The 14772-nt window shown below is 38.9% G+C and overlaps 1 protein-coding gene across 4 annotated transcripts in view; it reads right to left on the bottom strand.

Moving 5' to 3' along the window:
* LOC114456008 (cathepsin L1-like) overlaps positions 1–14552 on the bottom strand; it is a 39006-nt gene extending 24454 nt beyond the window's left edge. The window contains exons 1-7 of one of the 4 annotated variants that reach the window (XM_028437459.1): positions 14450–14552; positions 14101–14205; positions 1987–2129; positions 1166–1390; positions 892–1083; positions 353–518; positions 165–270 (exon numbers count right to left, since the gene is read on the bottom strand). In XM_028437459.1, the coding sequence (XP_028293260.1) occupies positions 165–270; positions 353–518; positions 892–1083; positions 1166–1390; positions 1987–2129; positions 14101–14200 (932 nt within the window). In that variant the 5' untranslated portion in view covers positions 14201–14205; positions 14450–14552. Of the gene's footprint in view, positions 1–164; positions 271–352; positions 519–891; positions 1084–1165; positions 1391–1986; positions 2130–3033; positions 3139–3542; positions 3578–14100; positions 14206–14449 lie in introns of those variants that run through there. The other 3 variants (XM_028437460.1, XM_028437457.1, XM_028437458.1) reach the window with 3 other exon arrangements.
* Between the last annotated feature and the right edge of the window lie 220 nt (positions 14553–14772).

Genomic DNA, 14772 nt, shown 5'->3' with positions numbered 1-14772 from the left:
TGGAAGTCTGTAGGGCGTAGTGTGGGTATTGGGACGGCCCTCTTTCTACATCACCAACTGCATGCACCTTTGATTGAAAACTAACCACAAATCATACGCATTTGAGCCGTTGGCAGATAAGAGGATGAGAGGTAATGAAAATGGCCTTAAGTCTGATTTTTTACCTGTTTTTAACCAGCCAATAGTCTACTCCATTGTCCGACCCATAACCTACAATCAGTACAGCGTGGTTGAGGTTGTTGCTGTTGCAGTTGGGCTCATCGTACACACCTAGAGCACAGATATATCAGTGAACTCAGGTTATAAAGCAAAACATCAATTGAAAAATATATTGGTGTGTAAGGTTTTGCACCATTCGAAAAAAATTGGAAGGACATTTGAGAGGCATCAATAGCGGCAGATACTGGTCCGACAGTGCAAACAGTCACTTTCAGGTCCTTCTCATTAAATGGCTTAACATCAGCAAAACCTTTGCATGTGCCACCGTCATTATCAGGGTTGTACCTGCATTGTCCATCCTGGAGAAGAAAGTGGAAATTCACAGTTCTATGTGAAAGAATGACTTCCTCATTATCTTTGTAAAGATAATACGAATACTAATAATACTATTTTTAGAAGTTTGCCCGCAGCAATATAGTCTTTGATTAAATTTGGTGTATTTGAAATGCTATGCCTTAATTTTATTTTATTTTATGTAATATAAAGGCTTTTTGTGTCGATGCTACTCCATGCATTATGCACTAGATGGCAGCATTGTCCATATTTTGCCTAAAACAACTCTAGCTCATTCCTCTTTGACATACACGTTAGTATAATGAGTCTTAAAGTGATTCCTTACATCGATTTAAATTCACATTTCTAGTTTTCGTCCCTTCCATTGTTTCATCCTACCTGTGCTTCATAAGGATAGGTATCCTCTTTTTCAATCCCTCCATTCACTGCGACGTACTTGAAGGCGTTGTTCATCCAACCTCCTCCGCATCCATCATTTCCAAAATTACCAGAGCAGTCAACCAGCTGCTGCTCACTCAGAGAAACCAGTGTCTGAGTTTTCCTGAAGTTCTGCCCCTCCAGAGCACCAGTCTGACAGAGAGACAGAGATTATCTTTTAAACCACATATGAGGCATAAAAACTAACATTATCCATCAACACACATTAACGTACTGCACTGAAAGCCCAGCAGGAGCCACACTGCTGCTGGTCTTTGACTGGAGTGACGTATCCTTCATCCCTCCAGTCAACAGTGTCGTTTACACAATTAGGAATTGTAATGATGGAGTTTGTACATTGAACGTCAGAGAGAGCGGTTTGGGTGGTTTGGGATGTTTGGGTAGTTTGCACAGGGCGCTGGATGCCCTGTAACATCACCTGGATATATTCCTCGTTTTCCTGTTAGAACAAGAACACAAACACAAAAGACTTTTTCTCTACACCTAAAGAGATCTTCAAGGAAAAGTGTTTTTAATGAGGAACTGAAACCTGGCCATAGACCGTCAAGTAGGCCTGGGCAATATATCAATATATCAAAATGTATTTTTTGGCAATATAAGAAATTACAATATCGCCTATAATGATATATTTCTATTTTATAGATTATTTTCTATTAAAATACTTGTTTTAGTAGTAGCTGCTTTTGTTCCATCTCGTAATGAAGCATGAAAAGCACATTTAGTTGGATTACTGAGTGCATCCTAACCCTAAACGAGCCAGACTATCGAACTCACTCACACGTGCTGTCCCTTATTGGAGAAAAAACCAAAGTGTCTTATATTGTGCAGCTGTTTGTTAATAAATGTGTACAAAATTCAACCGAGAATTTTCCTTCTGGTAGGACTTTATTGAGTTTCAAATATCAAGGTTTTTATTGTATATCGTCATCTTGAGAAAATCATTTCGATTTGAATTTTGGTCCATATCACCCAGCCCTACCTTCAAGGAACGTATAATCAAGAAACTAATTTGTTACACATTTGTGTTTATCATACCATATCTGCAAAGACAGTCAGTCCAAGGTGGTAGGACATGTTACCCTGATCAGCCATGATATTATGCTCTAGAACCATTTCGCGGTTTGCGAGCCAGATTTGTTTGCGCATGTTCTCTTCTGATGTAGAGTTATAGGATTTTTCTGCAACCAAGAACAAAAAAAAATACAATCACTCACAGCTTTAAATAACCATGATTTTAGGCCTCATCTCCTTGTCTTGTTTTTTATTGTGTACAAGTATGGGGCAACACACATTAAAGCAATTCTTATTCTTTATACGGTCTGCATCAGTAAGCCATTAGAATAATACATAATGTAACATTTTGAGATACAGTGAATGTAAAAATATCATTTTTTTTTTTCAACAAAGTTATGAAATGATAGACCTAAAAATATTGCAAGTAATGTATTTAAAACAAAAGGAAACAATTTACTTCAAACATCAGATGTTAGAAAGACAAGCGACTAAAGAGTAGAGCAAAATTTAAAGATATACACAAGACTTCATACATATTAATTTGCAGAATGTGGATAATCTGAATAAAGAACTCAAAGAATGTATGGATATGCAAAGTTACAAGAACATTACTTTCCAGAGATACTTGGATTAATGTAAAACTATAATGCTGTTTGTTTTGATGTCACTTTATAAAATCATTTTATACAATGTGTCTGATCAGTTATAAAAAATAAAAAGTTAAATTTGCTTTTGAGGGAAATTATAAATTTGGTTTGATTTAATTTATTTAAAACGTAGTTGAAAACATAGTAAATGAAACAGTAATAAAAAAGTCAGTTATGCAGAAAAGAAGAGAGAGAGAGAGAGAAAAATAAGTGTATGCGTTTTGAATAGGAGTGGGAAGAAGTAAATACTTATTTATTCCCACCTCGAAATTAGCTTGCAGAATTATTTACAAAAAAAAACTTAGTCCATAAATTTAACAAAGCATATTCAGTTCCATTAATGTCTCTTTGTTCTATGAGGACTCTATAATATTAGCTATGTGCCCCTTAGAAAGTAAACGCAGTCCATTCAGTGTCTCACCAAACTTCAGTTTCCATGCATCAAACTCTGCGTCTTCATTGGAACTTGAGGGATTGCTGGCCAAGACCAGAACAGCTGCACAAACCAGCAGCAGCTTCATCTTAACTGGAAACCAGCAGAATCAGAAAATACTTTATTAAACCCTGAGTGGTAATTACAACGACAAAGAGCGGCATGTTAAAAAATAAATAATAATAATAAAAATAAAAAAAAAACACTAATAATTTTACACATGAAGAAAAAATGAGCAAGACTACACAAAGAAAATGTGCAAATGAAAGATAAGGTGCAAAAATATATTATAATAATAATAATGAATACAAATCCTCTCTCGGAGACTCTGAGATCTACAGGAAACCACACAGGTAGATGTAGATGTTTACAACAGCTTTGTTTCACAAACTTCTACTTTCAGGATGTTTGATATTCTCTTATCTTCACATAATACACATCCTTATCGGTAAGTTACTTTTCACTAGTTAATATTCATCTGTGCTGTTGTCACTCACCTGTCTCTGTGTCACTGCTGTTGTGGATGATTGACGCACCTGTTGATTTGGTTGACGAAAAGTCTTCTTAAATAGTTTACTGAAGTAAAGGCTGGGACATTCCTGTCACAATAGTGTTTTGTTCAACACAGATTTGATATGTTTGGAATTTAAGTTTCTATTTCTGCACTTATAATTAACAAGCCTCATTCAAACCTAAACAAACATCAAGCTTTTACGAACATCCTTTGTTCTTTCAGAGAGAAATTTCCAAGTAGTATGATTGCTATTACAGAATGAAGATGACAGATGAAGGGAAAGTACAGGTTTATTTATCTCGAAACCGCCTGTAAATATTACACAAACAAAACCTTAAAAATAGCAATGCAAACGGAACTATAATAGAAGTTTAAAATACCTATAGTTAGGAATTAAAATAAGATATAGATAGATAAAATTTCCAAATTAAAGCATAAACAGGTGCCTTACAAACACAAGTTAAATAGCATTTACACACTGATAAAAGCTACAATAGTAACTGACTCAGAGCTATTCTTCATGGGCTGCTATTTTATGGCATATATTTGTGCATGTCAGTCACTATCAGTGTTATTGTATGCAATTAATTTTTCACTTTCATTTATAATGAAATTATTTTCTAAAGAAATAAATAAATCACATGAAAAGCAAAAATAATTACAAAAGTGTTAATCTTTCACACAAGGCCATGGTGCTTTGGATTTTTTTTCTTCCTCATTCTTAAAACCCTTCATTTAAAAACTGCATTTTGTGTTTACTTGTTTTATCTTTGACTAATGGTTAAATTTGTTTGATGAAGTGTGGAAAACATGCAAAAAGGTAAGAGATCAGGAAGGGGGCAAACACTTTTTCACACCACTGTATATACAGTATTTATGTATATGTAGAGGGGAAAATACTAATCTAGCAAAACCTGACCTACCATACGCATCATCAGATGGAGACAGCAGGCTGCATACTGCGTTTGAGGAACCTAAAATTCGGAAGTTGGAGCTAGAAATGACGTTATAGCCGAGTTATCAGAGTTTTATCAGCAGCACTGCCTAAGATTTGGTCTCCTCAATTAATACGGCATTTCCGCATGATAACAATCATCTGGACTTTGTTAACAGTATGCTACAGTTTAGAATGGACTTGTAATTTGAAGAACCTGCTTGCCATATTTTTCCATTATTTTTTTGCTTTCCTTTTTAGTATTAACTGAAATGGAATTTGATGTTTTTATAGATTTGAAAAACAATTTAAATGGAAAATAAATTGCACCTTAAGGATTACAGTCCTGTGTCTGTTAAAATAACTCCCCATTGACGACCATTGAATCAGCAAGTTATTCCTCTTGTTTTTGAGAATGTACGATAGTTGTGAAAGCGACAGCGACTGTGAACTAAGTGGATGGCACAACTGGGAAATTGCCAGGAGTTTTGGATGACATACAGGCAGTGATGTACAGTCAGGGTAGGCAAGGTAGGCAGTGCCTACCCAAGGGTGAATTGATATTTTGATTATTTGTTTTAATTGTAATATAATTATAAATTAATTATTTTTCCATAGCCTACAGTACCTATAAGTTTGAAAGTGTCAGCATTTTGTGCGTTTCATATCCCAAATGACTAAACATCGCTATTTCCTGGTACAGCAGAGACGCTGCACAGTCTCACTCCGCTGTAAGGCAGGAAGAGGCCACCCCCCTCCCAAAAGCACATTGCTGCTCTGCCGCCTCTGTTTCCATAGCGTGTTTTTATGTGTTTGCACATGTGCAGTCAGTTCCCCAAGATGAAAACCATTTACGTAAAAAGGCAGCTCTCTACGCTGCCTTTGGACGTAACTGTGCTATGTTAAATGCTATACGTACCTTCACAGTGCATTAGTGAATTGATAAAGCATGGCCGCTGCTATGTTCTCTAGCTCGTGGGCGGGATAACATTACAGGAAGAATGACAGCACTAGAGACGATAAGGAAACTTAAGTTGTCATTTTCTCCGTATTTCTGTGTTTCCAACACAAACGGATGTGCTGCTGTGTCATGAGATATATCTTGTTGGGAGAGTATGGAGGCTATATTGAATAATTGTTTATATTTCTTTAATGGTGTTTTACGATCTTGATTTTGTTAGATGGCTAAATGCTTGTTCATGTGGATCTTGTTCGGTTTTTTTCTTTATTATTAATTTTATATTTTGATAAGCGCATTGAGATGACTTTGTTGTATATTGCGCTATACAAATAAAGTTGAATTTAATTAACACTTGCCAGCAGAAACATATGGAATTGTCATTGGTGTTGACATTGGTGGTCTCGATTTGCAGAGATATAGAACATTCAAATAAATCTATCTATTTCTCTATTTTGATCTGATCTAATAAACGGAACAGGTCATGCACAATGCTTTTTGTTGGAGGTGAGCTGCCGTGTTGTCGAGGCCATCAGAAACCTGTTTACTGCTAGAGATGGTGTACTGCCGGCAGGTCCAGGGCAGAAGGAGATGGCCACCCCTGTAGTTACTACCTCTCATCCATCACAGGAAATAAAACACACTTTGCCCATTTACGGCATGTTTAAGCCGGGTTTTTGCATGAAGGTTTCTATGGATGTGGCACTCTCTTGAATGAAGGTGAACGGTTAGAGAGTTGTCGTTCACAAATGCCAGAACGAACACGTTCACAGTAACGTTCATGAGGCAGAAAAACAAGTACATTCAGTTAACCCAAAATGTGAACGGGTTCATGAGCTGATCCGCAGGATGCTCACACTCTCTCCAGTCACCATCGCTCAGGTGCCAGGGCTTTTATTTAGCTCTAACACTACAAATTATTTTTTATTGAGTAAGATGAACACTCCTGTTCACTTTACATCTTTGATTTCTTCTTTTGGTGCTGAGATTTCTCAGTGAACATGTATCATTTATGTTGAATGACAACAAATGAACCAGATGACATCCTTATTGGTCAGAGGGGCACAGAGGGATTTTTTGCTGAGCCATGGGGGAGTTGTTTTGTTGTGTTCCATATATTTTCTGTGTTATTGTGGGTGTGTCTCTCAATTAACAGCCAATCCCCAGACTGCACGCTGGTCTGGGAAGGAAACGGGTCCATATTGGATTGGCTGAGCTTCAGTGGAGGCTGGTTATATGAGGACTGAAGATGATGCCTGTTGATACCAGAAAAAATTCAGAAGGGTGGGTCATCCTAACCTTGCTCTAATCAGCACACAGTGCTTACATCCTTCAGATAGTTGGCAGAGTTTGACAGCGTGTCAGACGTTCGAGTGTTTTGTTTAGTTATAGGACCTTTTGTTTTGTTCAGTTGGCTAAAGCTTAACGGAATTTCCAGACTACAAGCCACTACCTTTTCTCACGCTTTAAATCCTGCGGCTTAAACAATGATGCGGCTAAATTGTACAAAAATGAGCTCTGTCACATTAGACCAGGTGGAACAATGAAATTAACATTAAATCGTTCTTGCTGGCACAGAATCATTCTCGTTTCCTCATTATTATGCCACCAAATCACCAAAGCGAATTTCCTCATACTCGTACATGGCAATTGGGCACCCAATATGGACCATCTGTTCCCTGTACATCCGGTGCTAGAGCTTGCTCCGTTTTGCCGGCAGTAAGTTGGAATCGTTTCCAGTAAGGGGGTTGAACTCCGCATTTTGTCATCTTTTCTGTTCATAACTTTTATCGACCGAATTCGTAGTTGGAGCCAGGGTGTCAAGGGGGTCTTGTTTGGTAACCTCACTGATTTATGTAGATGACGTGGTCCTGATGGCTCCATCAGGCTGTGAACTTCAGCTCGCACTGGATCCTTTGCAGCTGAGAGGGAAATGGCCGGGATGACATTCTGCACCTCCAAATCCAATCTATGGTGTAGTACCTTCTCATTTTCTTTTTTTTTTACTTGTCTGCACATGCTATCTAAGGTCAACACTACAAGACGTGCAATCATTATGAGACAGCAATGCATGTTTTGTTATTGCAATAAAATAAATCAATTTATTTTATTGCTTAATTGTGACCATCACCAGCCCTCCCTAAGGAAGGGTAAGAAATCTTTTTTATAGGGAGGATATAAAAAGGGAGAGCAGTGTTACACCTAGGGGGAGAGGGAGGGGAAAGGGAGCAGGGAGGAGAGACTCAAGGTAGGAAATAGGATGTGGAAGAATAGATTATTTTACAGTGAGGGTGAGATGTGAAGTTGTAGAATATATTGTGCTTATTATGTTGTGTAATGAAGCCAGTATAGTGACAAGTGTGAAGCTTAGCTATAAAGTTGGTGGCTGTGGACAGAGGGAATGAGTGAGTGGTAATACCTAAAGCAGGTATTTGGGATTAATGTATCTAAAGTTAAGCCGAGTATGAGTTTCATCCCACATCCCAAGGCGTGCCAGTGCATCGTAGACCAGTATATGTGCAAAAACCGCTACCGAAAACCCAGGAACTGCCCCGGGCCCACGGGAGTGAGTAAAGTGAAGTGTTCATGTAGGAGGCCTGTCTGGTATGAGCCCGGCCTTTCCGCATGGTGGGCCACCGGAGAGAGTAGATGGTGCAGACGGGCATGCGGCACCGCCGGCCCCAGGGACGCGCTGAGCAGCACAACCGGAGACCCCCAGCGCCACCCCCCCGAACCATGCCGGCCATACGGAGCACGGCAGGACCCCGCCCAAGGCGGCGCAGTGCCTCGCTGAACCGCGGCCAGTCCCCGGGCAGACGGCGGGGGAGCGGAGATGAACCCAAAGACCCACCCCCGGAGTACCTTCTCTAGGTGGGGATGAGATCTTGCCCAAAGTGGAGAAGTTCACGTACCTTTGGGAGAACAACAAGTGGATTGGTGCGATGTCTGCAGTGATGCTGACTCACTCCTACTTTCACCTTTGGTCATGAGCTTTGGGTAGTGACCGAAAGAACAAGATTGCGGCTACAAGTGGTTGAAATGAGCCTCCTTTCAGGAGGAGTTTGGTGGGCAGCTTCTGCTCTTCCACATTGAGAAAAACCAGATTGGGCCTCCCAGACATCTCCCTGGTGAGGTGTTCAGGTAACGTCCCACTGATAGGAGACCCAGGGGAAGACTTTGTATCTTGGCTGGCCTGGGAATGCCTCGGGGTCCTTCAGGAAAAATTTGACAAAGTGGCTGGGGAGAGGGAAGTCAGGGATTCACTGCTTAGGATGCTGCCACCACAACCCAACCACAAATAAATGCTGGAAAACAGATGAATTGTTGGAAGGAAGTAAGGAACTGAAAATGTTTGCCATATTTATACCTTCTACATAGATCTTCAACTAATGTTAGATTAGATAAAGAAACATTTGTTACATGCAAATCTCGTGAGACTTGATTCCCTGATCTGGAATGATGTTATGCACCAGAACCAGTTTGCGGTGGTTTGCTTCTTCTGTTAGAGAGATGTAGACTTTGGCAAATATAAATAGCTTTTCATTTAATCAGCAGCTGTGATTAATGGTTTTGATTAATGCTGAAACAAGGTCTGTAATCATACCTGGGGCAGGTATGTTTATAGACCTTGTTGTTCTCTTTCTACCTGTTTGTCATACAGGTTATTATAGGGTAATAGGTTAACGTGCTTTCCCAAGCTTGTATTTAATAGTTTAATAAAATTCAGCTGTTAAATTTAGCATTTAGATTTAATATTTAATATTCATCAAATCTCTGGTCTTTGGAGAGAGCAGACGTGTGATTAGTTTACGGAGACTGAATTAAATGTGGAAACCAAGGGTAAAAAAGGTCTGTCATTTATTCATTTCAATTGCTAGGTGGTGGGGTGATTAAGGATTACATTAAATTTAAATTCAAAGTGTTTATTGTCATATGTGCAGTTAGAAACACGTTTTCCTGTACAATGAAATTACTACCTTGCTTATGAACTAAGATATAATAATGTGTTTATACAAGTTAAATCTAACAGTGGAAAATACAACACGGCCAATAGAACTAACAACAGCTGGATTAACCTTGATGTAGAGACAAAACAAGCTGTAAACTTGTGTGTCCAAAAGAAACATTCCCGAGTGGTGACATTATGGATGAAAAGGGAAAAACCTTCCAAACACCTTCGAAAGAGGAACTATTCTTGAACTGGAGGAATGCTAACAACGTCTGGCAGGGAACAAGGCCAACACGAACAACGATAGAGAGGAGGAGGAATAAAAATAAAATAAAAAAAAAAAAGACAACACTGACTACAGATGAGAATACACAAAAAAGGACTGTTCAGAACAACTCAAGAATGTTTGAACAGAGAGACATGTAAACCCATGTAAATTTGCGATGGTAAAACAGGGGACGGGACCCAGATAAGCAAACTGCTTCTCTCGTCTCCTTTTTCGGCATGTACAAAAAAAAAAGTGAATGTAACCATGTCGGAAATAAACTGAATAAATAAAATAAAGAAAATACAAACATTTAGATTAAAATGCATTTGAATTTAACTTTAGCATCTATATTTAGATTTAACAAATTTATTTAGTTTATATATATACACTGAAAAAAATATAAACGCAAAACTTTTGTTTTTGCTCCCAGTTTTCATGAGCTGAATTCTAGGATCTAAAACATTTTCTATATACACAAAATATCTTTTTTTTTCCTCAAATATCGTTCACAAATGTGTCTAAATGTGTGTGAGTGAGCACTTCTCCTTTGAAGAGATAATCCATCCCATCTCACAGGTGTGGCATATCAAGATGCTCATGAGACAGCATGAGTATTGCACAGGTGTACCTCAGGGTGGATACAATAAAACCCCACCCTGAAATGTGCAGTTTTGCTTTAATGGGGGGGTTGACTGACAGAAAACCAGTCAGTATCTGGTGTGACCACTATTTGCCTCACACAGTGCAACACATCTCCTTGGCGTAAAGTTGATCAGGTTGTTGATTGTGGCCTGTGGAATGGTGGTCCACTCCTCTTCTATGGCTGTGTGAAGTTGCTAGTGATTGGCAGGAACTGGAACACGCTGTCATGTACGCCGATGCAGAGAATCCCAAATATACTCAATTGGTGACATGTCCGGTTAGTGTGCTGGCCATTCAACAACTGGAATGTTTTCAGCTTCCAGAAAATGTGTAGGGTGTCGTGAATTATCATGCTGCATCATGAAGTGATGGTCGCTGATGAATGGCATCACAATGGGCCTCAAGATCTTGTCACTGTATCTTTGTCATCAATAAAAAGCACCTGTGTTCATTGTCGATAACATATGCCTGCCCATACCATAACCCCACCACAACGTTGACATCAGCAAACCGCTCACCCACACAACGCCACACATGCTGTTTGCCATCTTTAAGGGAACACCTCTCCAACGTCTCAGACGCCATCGAATGTGAGCATTTGCCCCCTTGGTTACACTGACGAACTGCAGTCAGATGGAGACCCCGATGAGAATGACGAGCATGCAGATGAGCTTCCCTGAGACGGTTTCTGACAGTTTGTGCATAAATTCTTTGGTTATGCAAAGTGATTATTGCAGCAGCTGTCCGAACGGCTGGTCTCAGACCATCATGGAGGGGAACATGCTGGATGTGGAGGTCCTGGGCTGGTGTGGTTACACGTGGTCTGCGGTTGTGAGGCCGGTTGGAGGTACTGCTAAGTTCTCTGAAACGCCTTTGGAGACAGTTTATGGTAGAGAGATGAACATTCAATTCACAGGCAACAGCTCAGGTGTACATTCCTGCAGTCAGCATGCTAATTACACGTTCCCTCAGAACAAACAACACCTAAGGCATTGTGCTGTGTGATTAAACTGAACATTTTATTGTGGGCACACCTGTACATTAAAACATTAAATCATGCTGTCTAATGATCATCTTAATATGCCACATCTGTGAGATTGGATGGATTATCTCTCCAAAGGTGAAGTGCTCACTAACACACATTTAGACAGATTTGCGAAGAATATTTGTGAGAAATAGGTATTTTGTAATGGTGTAACAATACATGTATTTGTATTGAACCGTTTCGGTACAGGACGTTCGGTTCGGCTACAGGGTTGTGCACGGGTGAGTTCCCGGAACGGAAGTTCCACGTGTTTAGTTCCGCCTGCAGCTACATGCTAACATGGCTAAGGCTAGCGAGAAACCAGAGCAGGAGGACCCTCCCCTGTCGCTAAAGTCTTCTGGGTGAAATACTGCAACGGAGAAAGACAAGTGCATAAAACAAGGGCAGTGTGCCGACATTGTTCAGCTGAGATTGGGTATGTTTCCGGGAGCACGACGAACATGCTGACTCACTTGAAATGGCACAACCCGAGTGCAAATATCACTGCGAAAAGAAAAAAACGTCCTTAGTGTGAAAGCAGCTGACTTTAGCATTCAAACAGCTTCTATCTAGCAATTCAGATCCGGCCAAAGCTATAACAACTGCCATCGCAGCCTTTCCTACCAGCGGATAAAAGCTGTTTACAAGCTGTGATGAGCTTATTGTTATAATATTTTATGTATTTTTTGTTTGAAAATATTATTATTACCAGGCAGCACTTTACAACAGTACAGTATATTTTTTTCAATTCTGTATAATGTTAAATACATTGTTGATTTACTAAAGTTTTGAATGAACAAGCAAATTTATGTTTTTCATTTGTAACTACCAGCTGTTCTGCACTTAATGCAGACAATGTGGACAAGTAGATTTTTCTGGCCAAAAATATGAAGGTCTAAACTAAGCTGTGAGCTTATTTCTGCAATATTTAATGTATTTCTTGTTTGAGAATATTATTATCAGGCAGCACTTTAGTGCTATTGTGGTGACTGTTTTTCACATTCATAATTCACCCAGTAAATAAGGAGTGGTGGGGGAACTTATTGTGTTTTGAAGGGTGTTTCCAGGGGGAAGTATTTTGTGTGTTAGAGAGGTGAAGAAGAGCCTGCATAAATGGCAAATAAAGATTGGAGTTCTGTGCTGAACACTTCACCTCCGACTCCTTTTCTTCGGCTCCACAGTATTGTCATTTTTTTTAAACTTTAACATTATACAGAATATGAAAATAAATACATTGTTGGTTTCCTACTGTACCGAAAATTAACCGAACCGTGACCTCAAAACCTAGGTACGTATCGAACCATGATTTTTGTGTATCGTTACACCCCCTAGTATTTTGTGTTTATTGAAAATGTTTTAGATCTTTGAGTTCAGCTCATGAAAAATGGGAGCAAAAACATAAGTTTTTGTTCAGTGTAATTATAGTCAGTTATAGTCTAGTTTTAGTCAAATAAATGACATTAAGTTTTTAGTTGACTAAATTTGTTACAGATATAGTCGACTAAAATATAAAGCATAATGGTGTGCCACGGTACACTGGTGTACCGTGAGACAAGTCCAGGTGTGCCGTGGGATTTTGTGACAACCATACTGTTGTGGAGATCTGCCTGAGGGCTGCGAGCTCGTCATTTGGGCGAGTGCACCGCACGACGTCCCACAGCCCGGGAAAAAGACTGAAACCAATTGAAGGGCGACTGGTGAGCTCATAATGACTGGACTGTTAACATGTGAACTCATTATTGTATAATTCATTTGCTGAGTTAAGTTGTTTATATGAGAAGAGGAAAATGGTTTAACATTTGCTTAAAATCTTGTTTGTGTATTTAAGGGCTAAAATAATTTAGTATTTAAAATATAGAATATTTATCTTTAATAAAATACAGAGTGAAAATATTTCATTTATATATGAAAATAGTATAATATAAAAGTATTTCTGTTGAGAAAATGTTAAATTAAAATTGTAATATCTATAATTGATACAAACATAAGGGAGGTGGTTTAAAAAGTAGACCTAGTTTTCTGTTTGGTTAATGGTTCATTTCACAGATAAATTACCTGCATTGATTTAATAAAAAAAGTTTCTGATGCTCGTTCAGTAGAACATGGTTTTTTAATTTTTTTATACATTAGCTGCATTTCCATTACCCTTGGAAAAGCATAAGTTCTAAATATCCCAATAAAAACTGGCAATGGAAACACCTGAATTTTGAAAAAACACTCAAATATCACTAAAAGTTTTTACGCTTTCATGAGGAGGTTTTTTAGACGTTTCGATATTGAAATGTATCGCAAAAGTGCAATCGAAAAACTTTTTCCGCAAATACTCACTTCTCCCTGAGAAAATGTGGTGCGGTACCTATGGACAGATATTTCTTAACATTACACCTAAAAATTATTACTGCCATGGTAGACGGGAAACAACAAAATAATGCAGTGTGTTGTAGGGAGTTTTGGAGCGTCCATTGTCCTGTAGCAAAGTCTCACAGGATGAGACTTTATGTGACTTACGAGGCTTCAAAACACCCTTCAATGTAAAAATGTTCAAAGCACAATTATTTTAGAAATATCCCTTTTATGTTGCGAAGAACTGTAATAGAAACACAGCTTGTGTGAGCTGCTGTGATAAACGTACTGCATGTGGACCATGAGACAATTACAATAAGAAAGCAATGAACACTGTACTGATTTCTTGCAATTGAGTTTGGATGACGTAAAAACATGTCAATAATTATTAGTATCACACCGATAAGTTATTTCGTGTCTTACCAAACTTCAGCTTCCATGCATGAAACTCCAGGTCTTCCAGGGAGATTGAGACACAGCTGGCCACGACCAGAACAGCTGCACAAACCAGCAGCAGCTTCATCTTAACTGGAAACCATCAGAAACAAAACAGAGACTCTTTGAGATCCACAGGAAACCACACAGGTTGATGCAGATCTTCACATCAGCTTTGTTTCACAAACTCTTGCTTTCAGGATGTTTGATGTGATGCACAACTTCACTTTCACTGTTTCCTCTCATTTTGTCTTGCATTTCTCCATCAAACATTGTCTTATGCTGATGACTTTCTACTTTTCATTAGTGAATATTTGTCAGTGCAGTGGTTACTCACCTGTCTCTGGGTGTGTACTGCGGTTCAGAATGGTTGATGCAGCTGTTGGTTTGGTCGATGAAAAGACTTCTTATATAGTTTGCCGCAATAAATTCCTATCAGGTAAATTTCTAGGTTTGGTTTTGTCCATTTGGGGTAGATTCCTGACACCCTGTCAGCTTAAGCAGTTCTCCAATTTCCCCTCCGGTGTCATAGATGTCAGACTTCTCTTATCGTTGGCCGCAGCCATGGCAGGGACATCAGTGTATAAAGTGAGATTTGGGGAGTGGATTATTGAGAAGGAAGTTTTGTTTTATTAGAAGTTGTACTGAATATTATTTGAG

This window comes from Gouania willdenowi, chromosome 22, assembly GCF_900634775.1.
Source record: "Gouania willdenowi chromosome 22, fGouWil2.1, whole genome shotgun sequence".
In the NCBI taxonomy this organism is placed as follows: domain Eukaryota; kingdom Metazoa; phylum Chordata; class Actinopteri; order Blenniiformes; family Gobiesocidae; genus Gouania; species Gouania willdenowi.
Note: the sequence above shows the minus strand (reverse complement) of the source record. Positions and strands in the feature narration are given on the sequence as shown.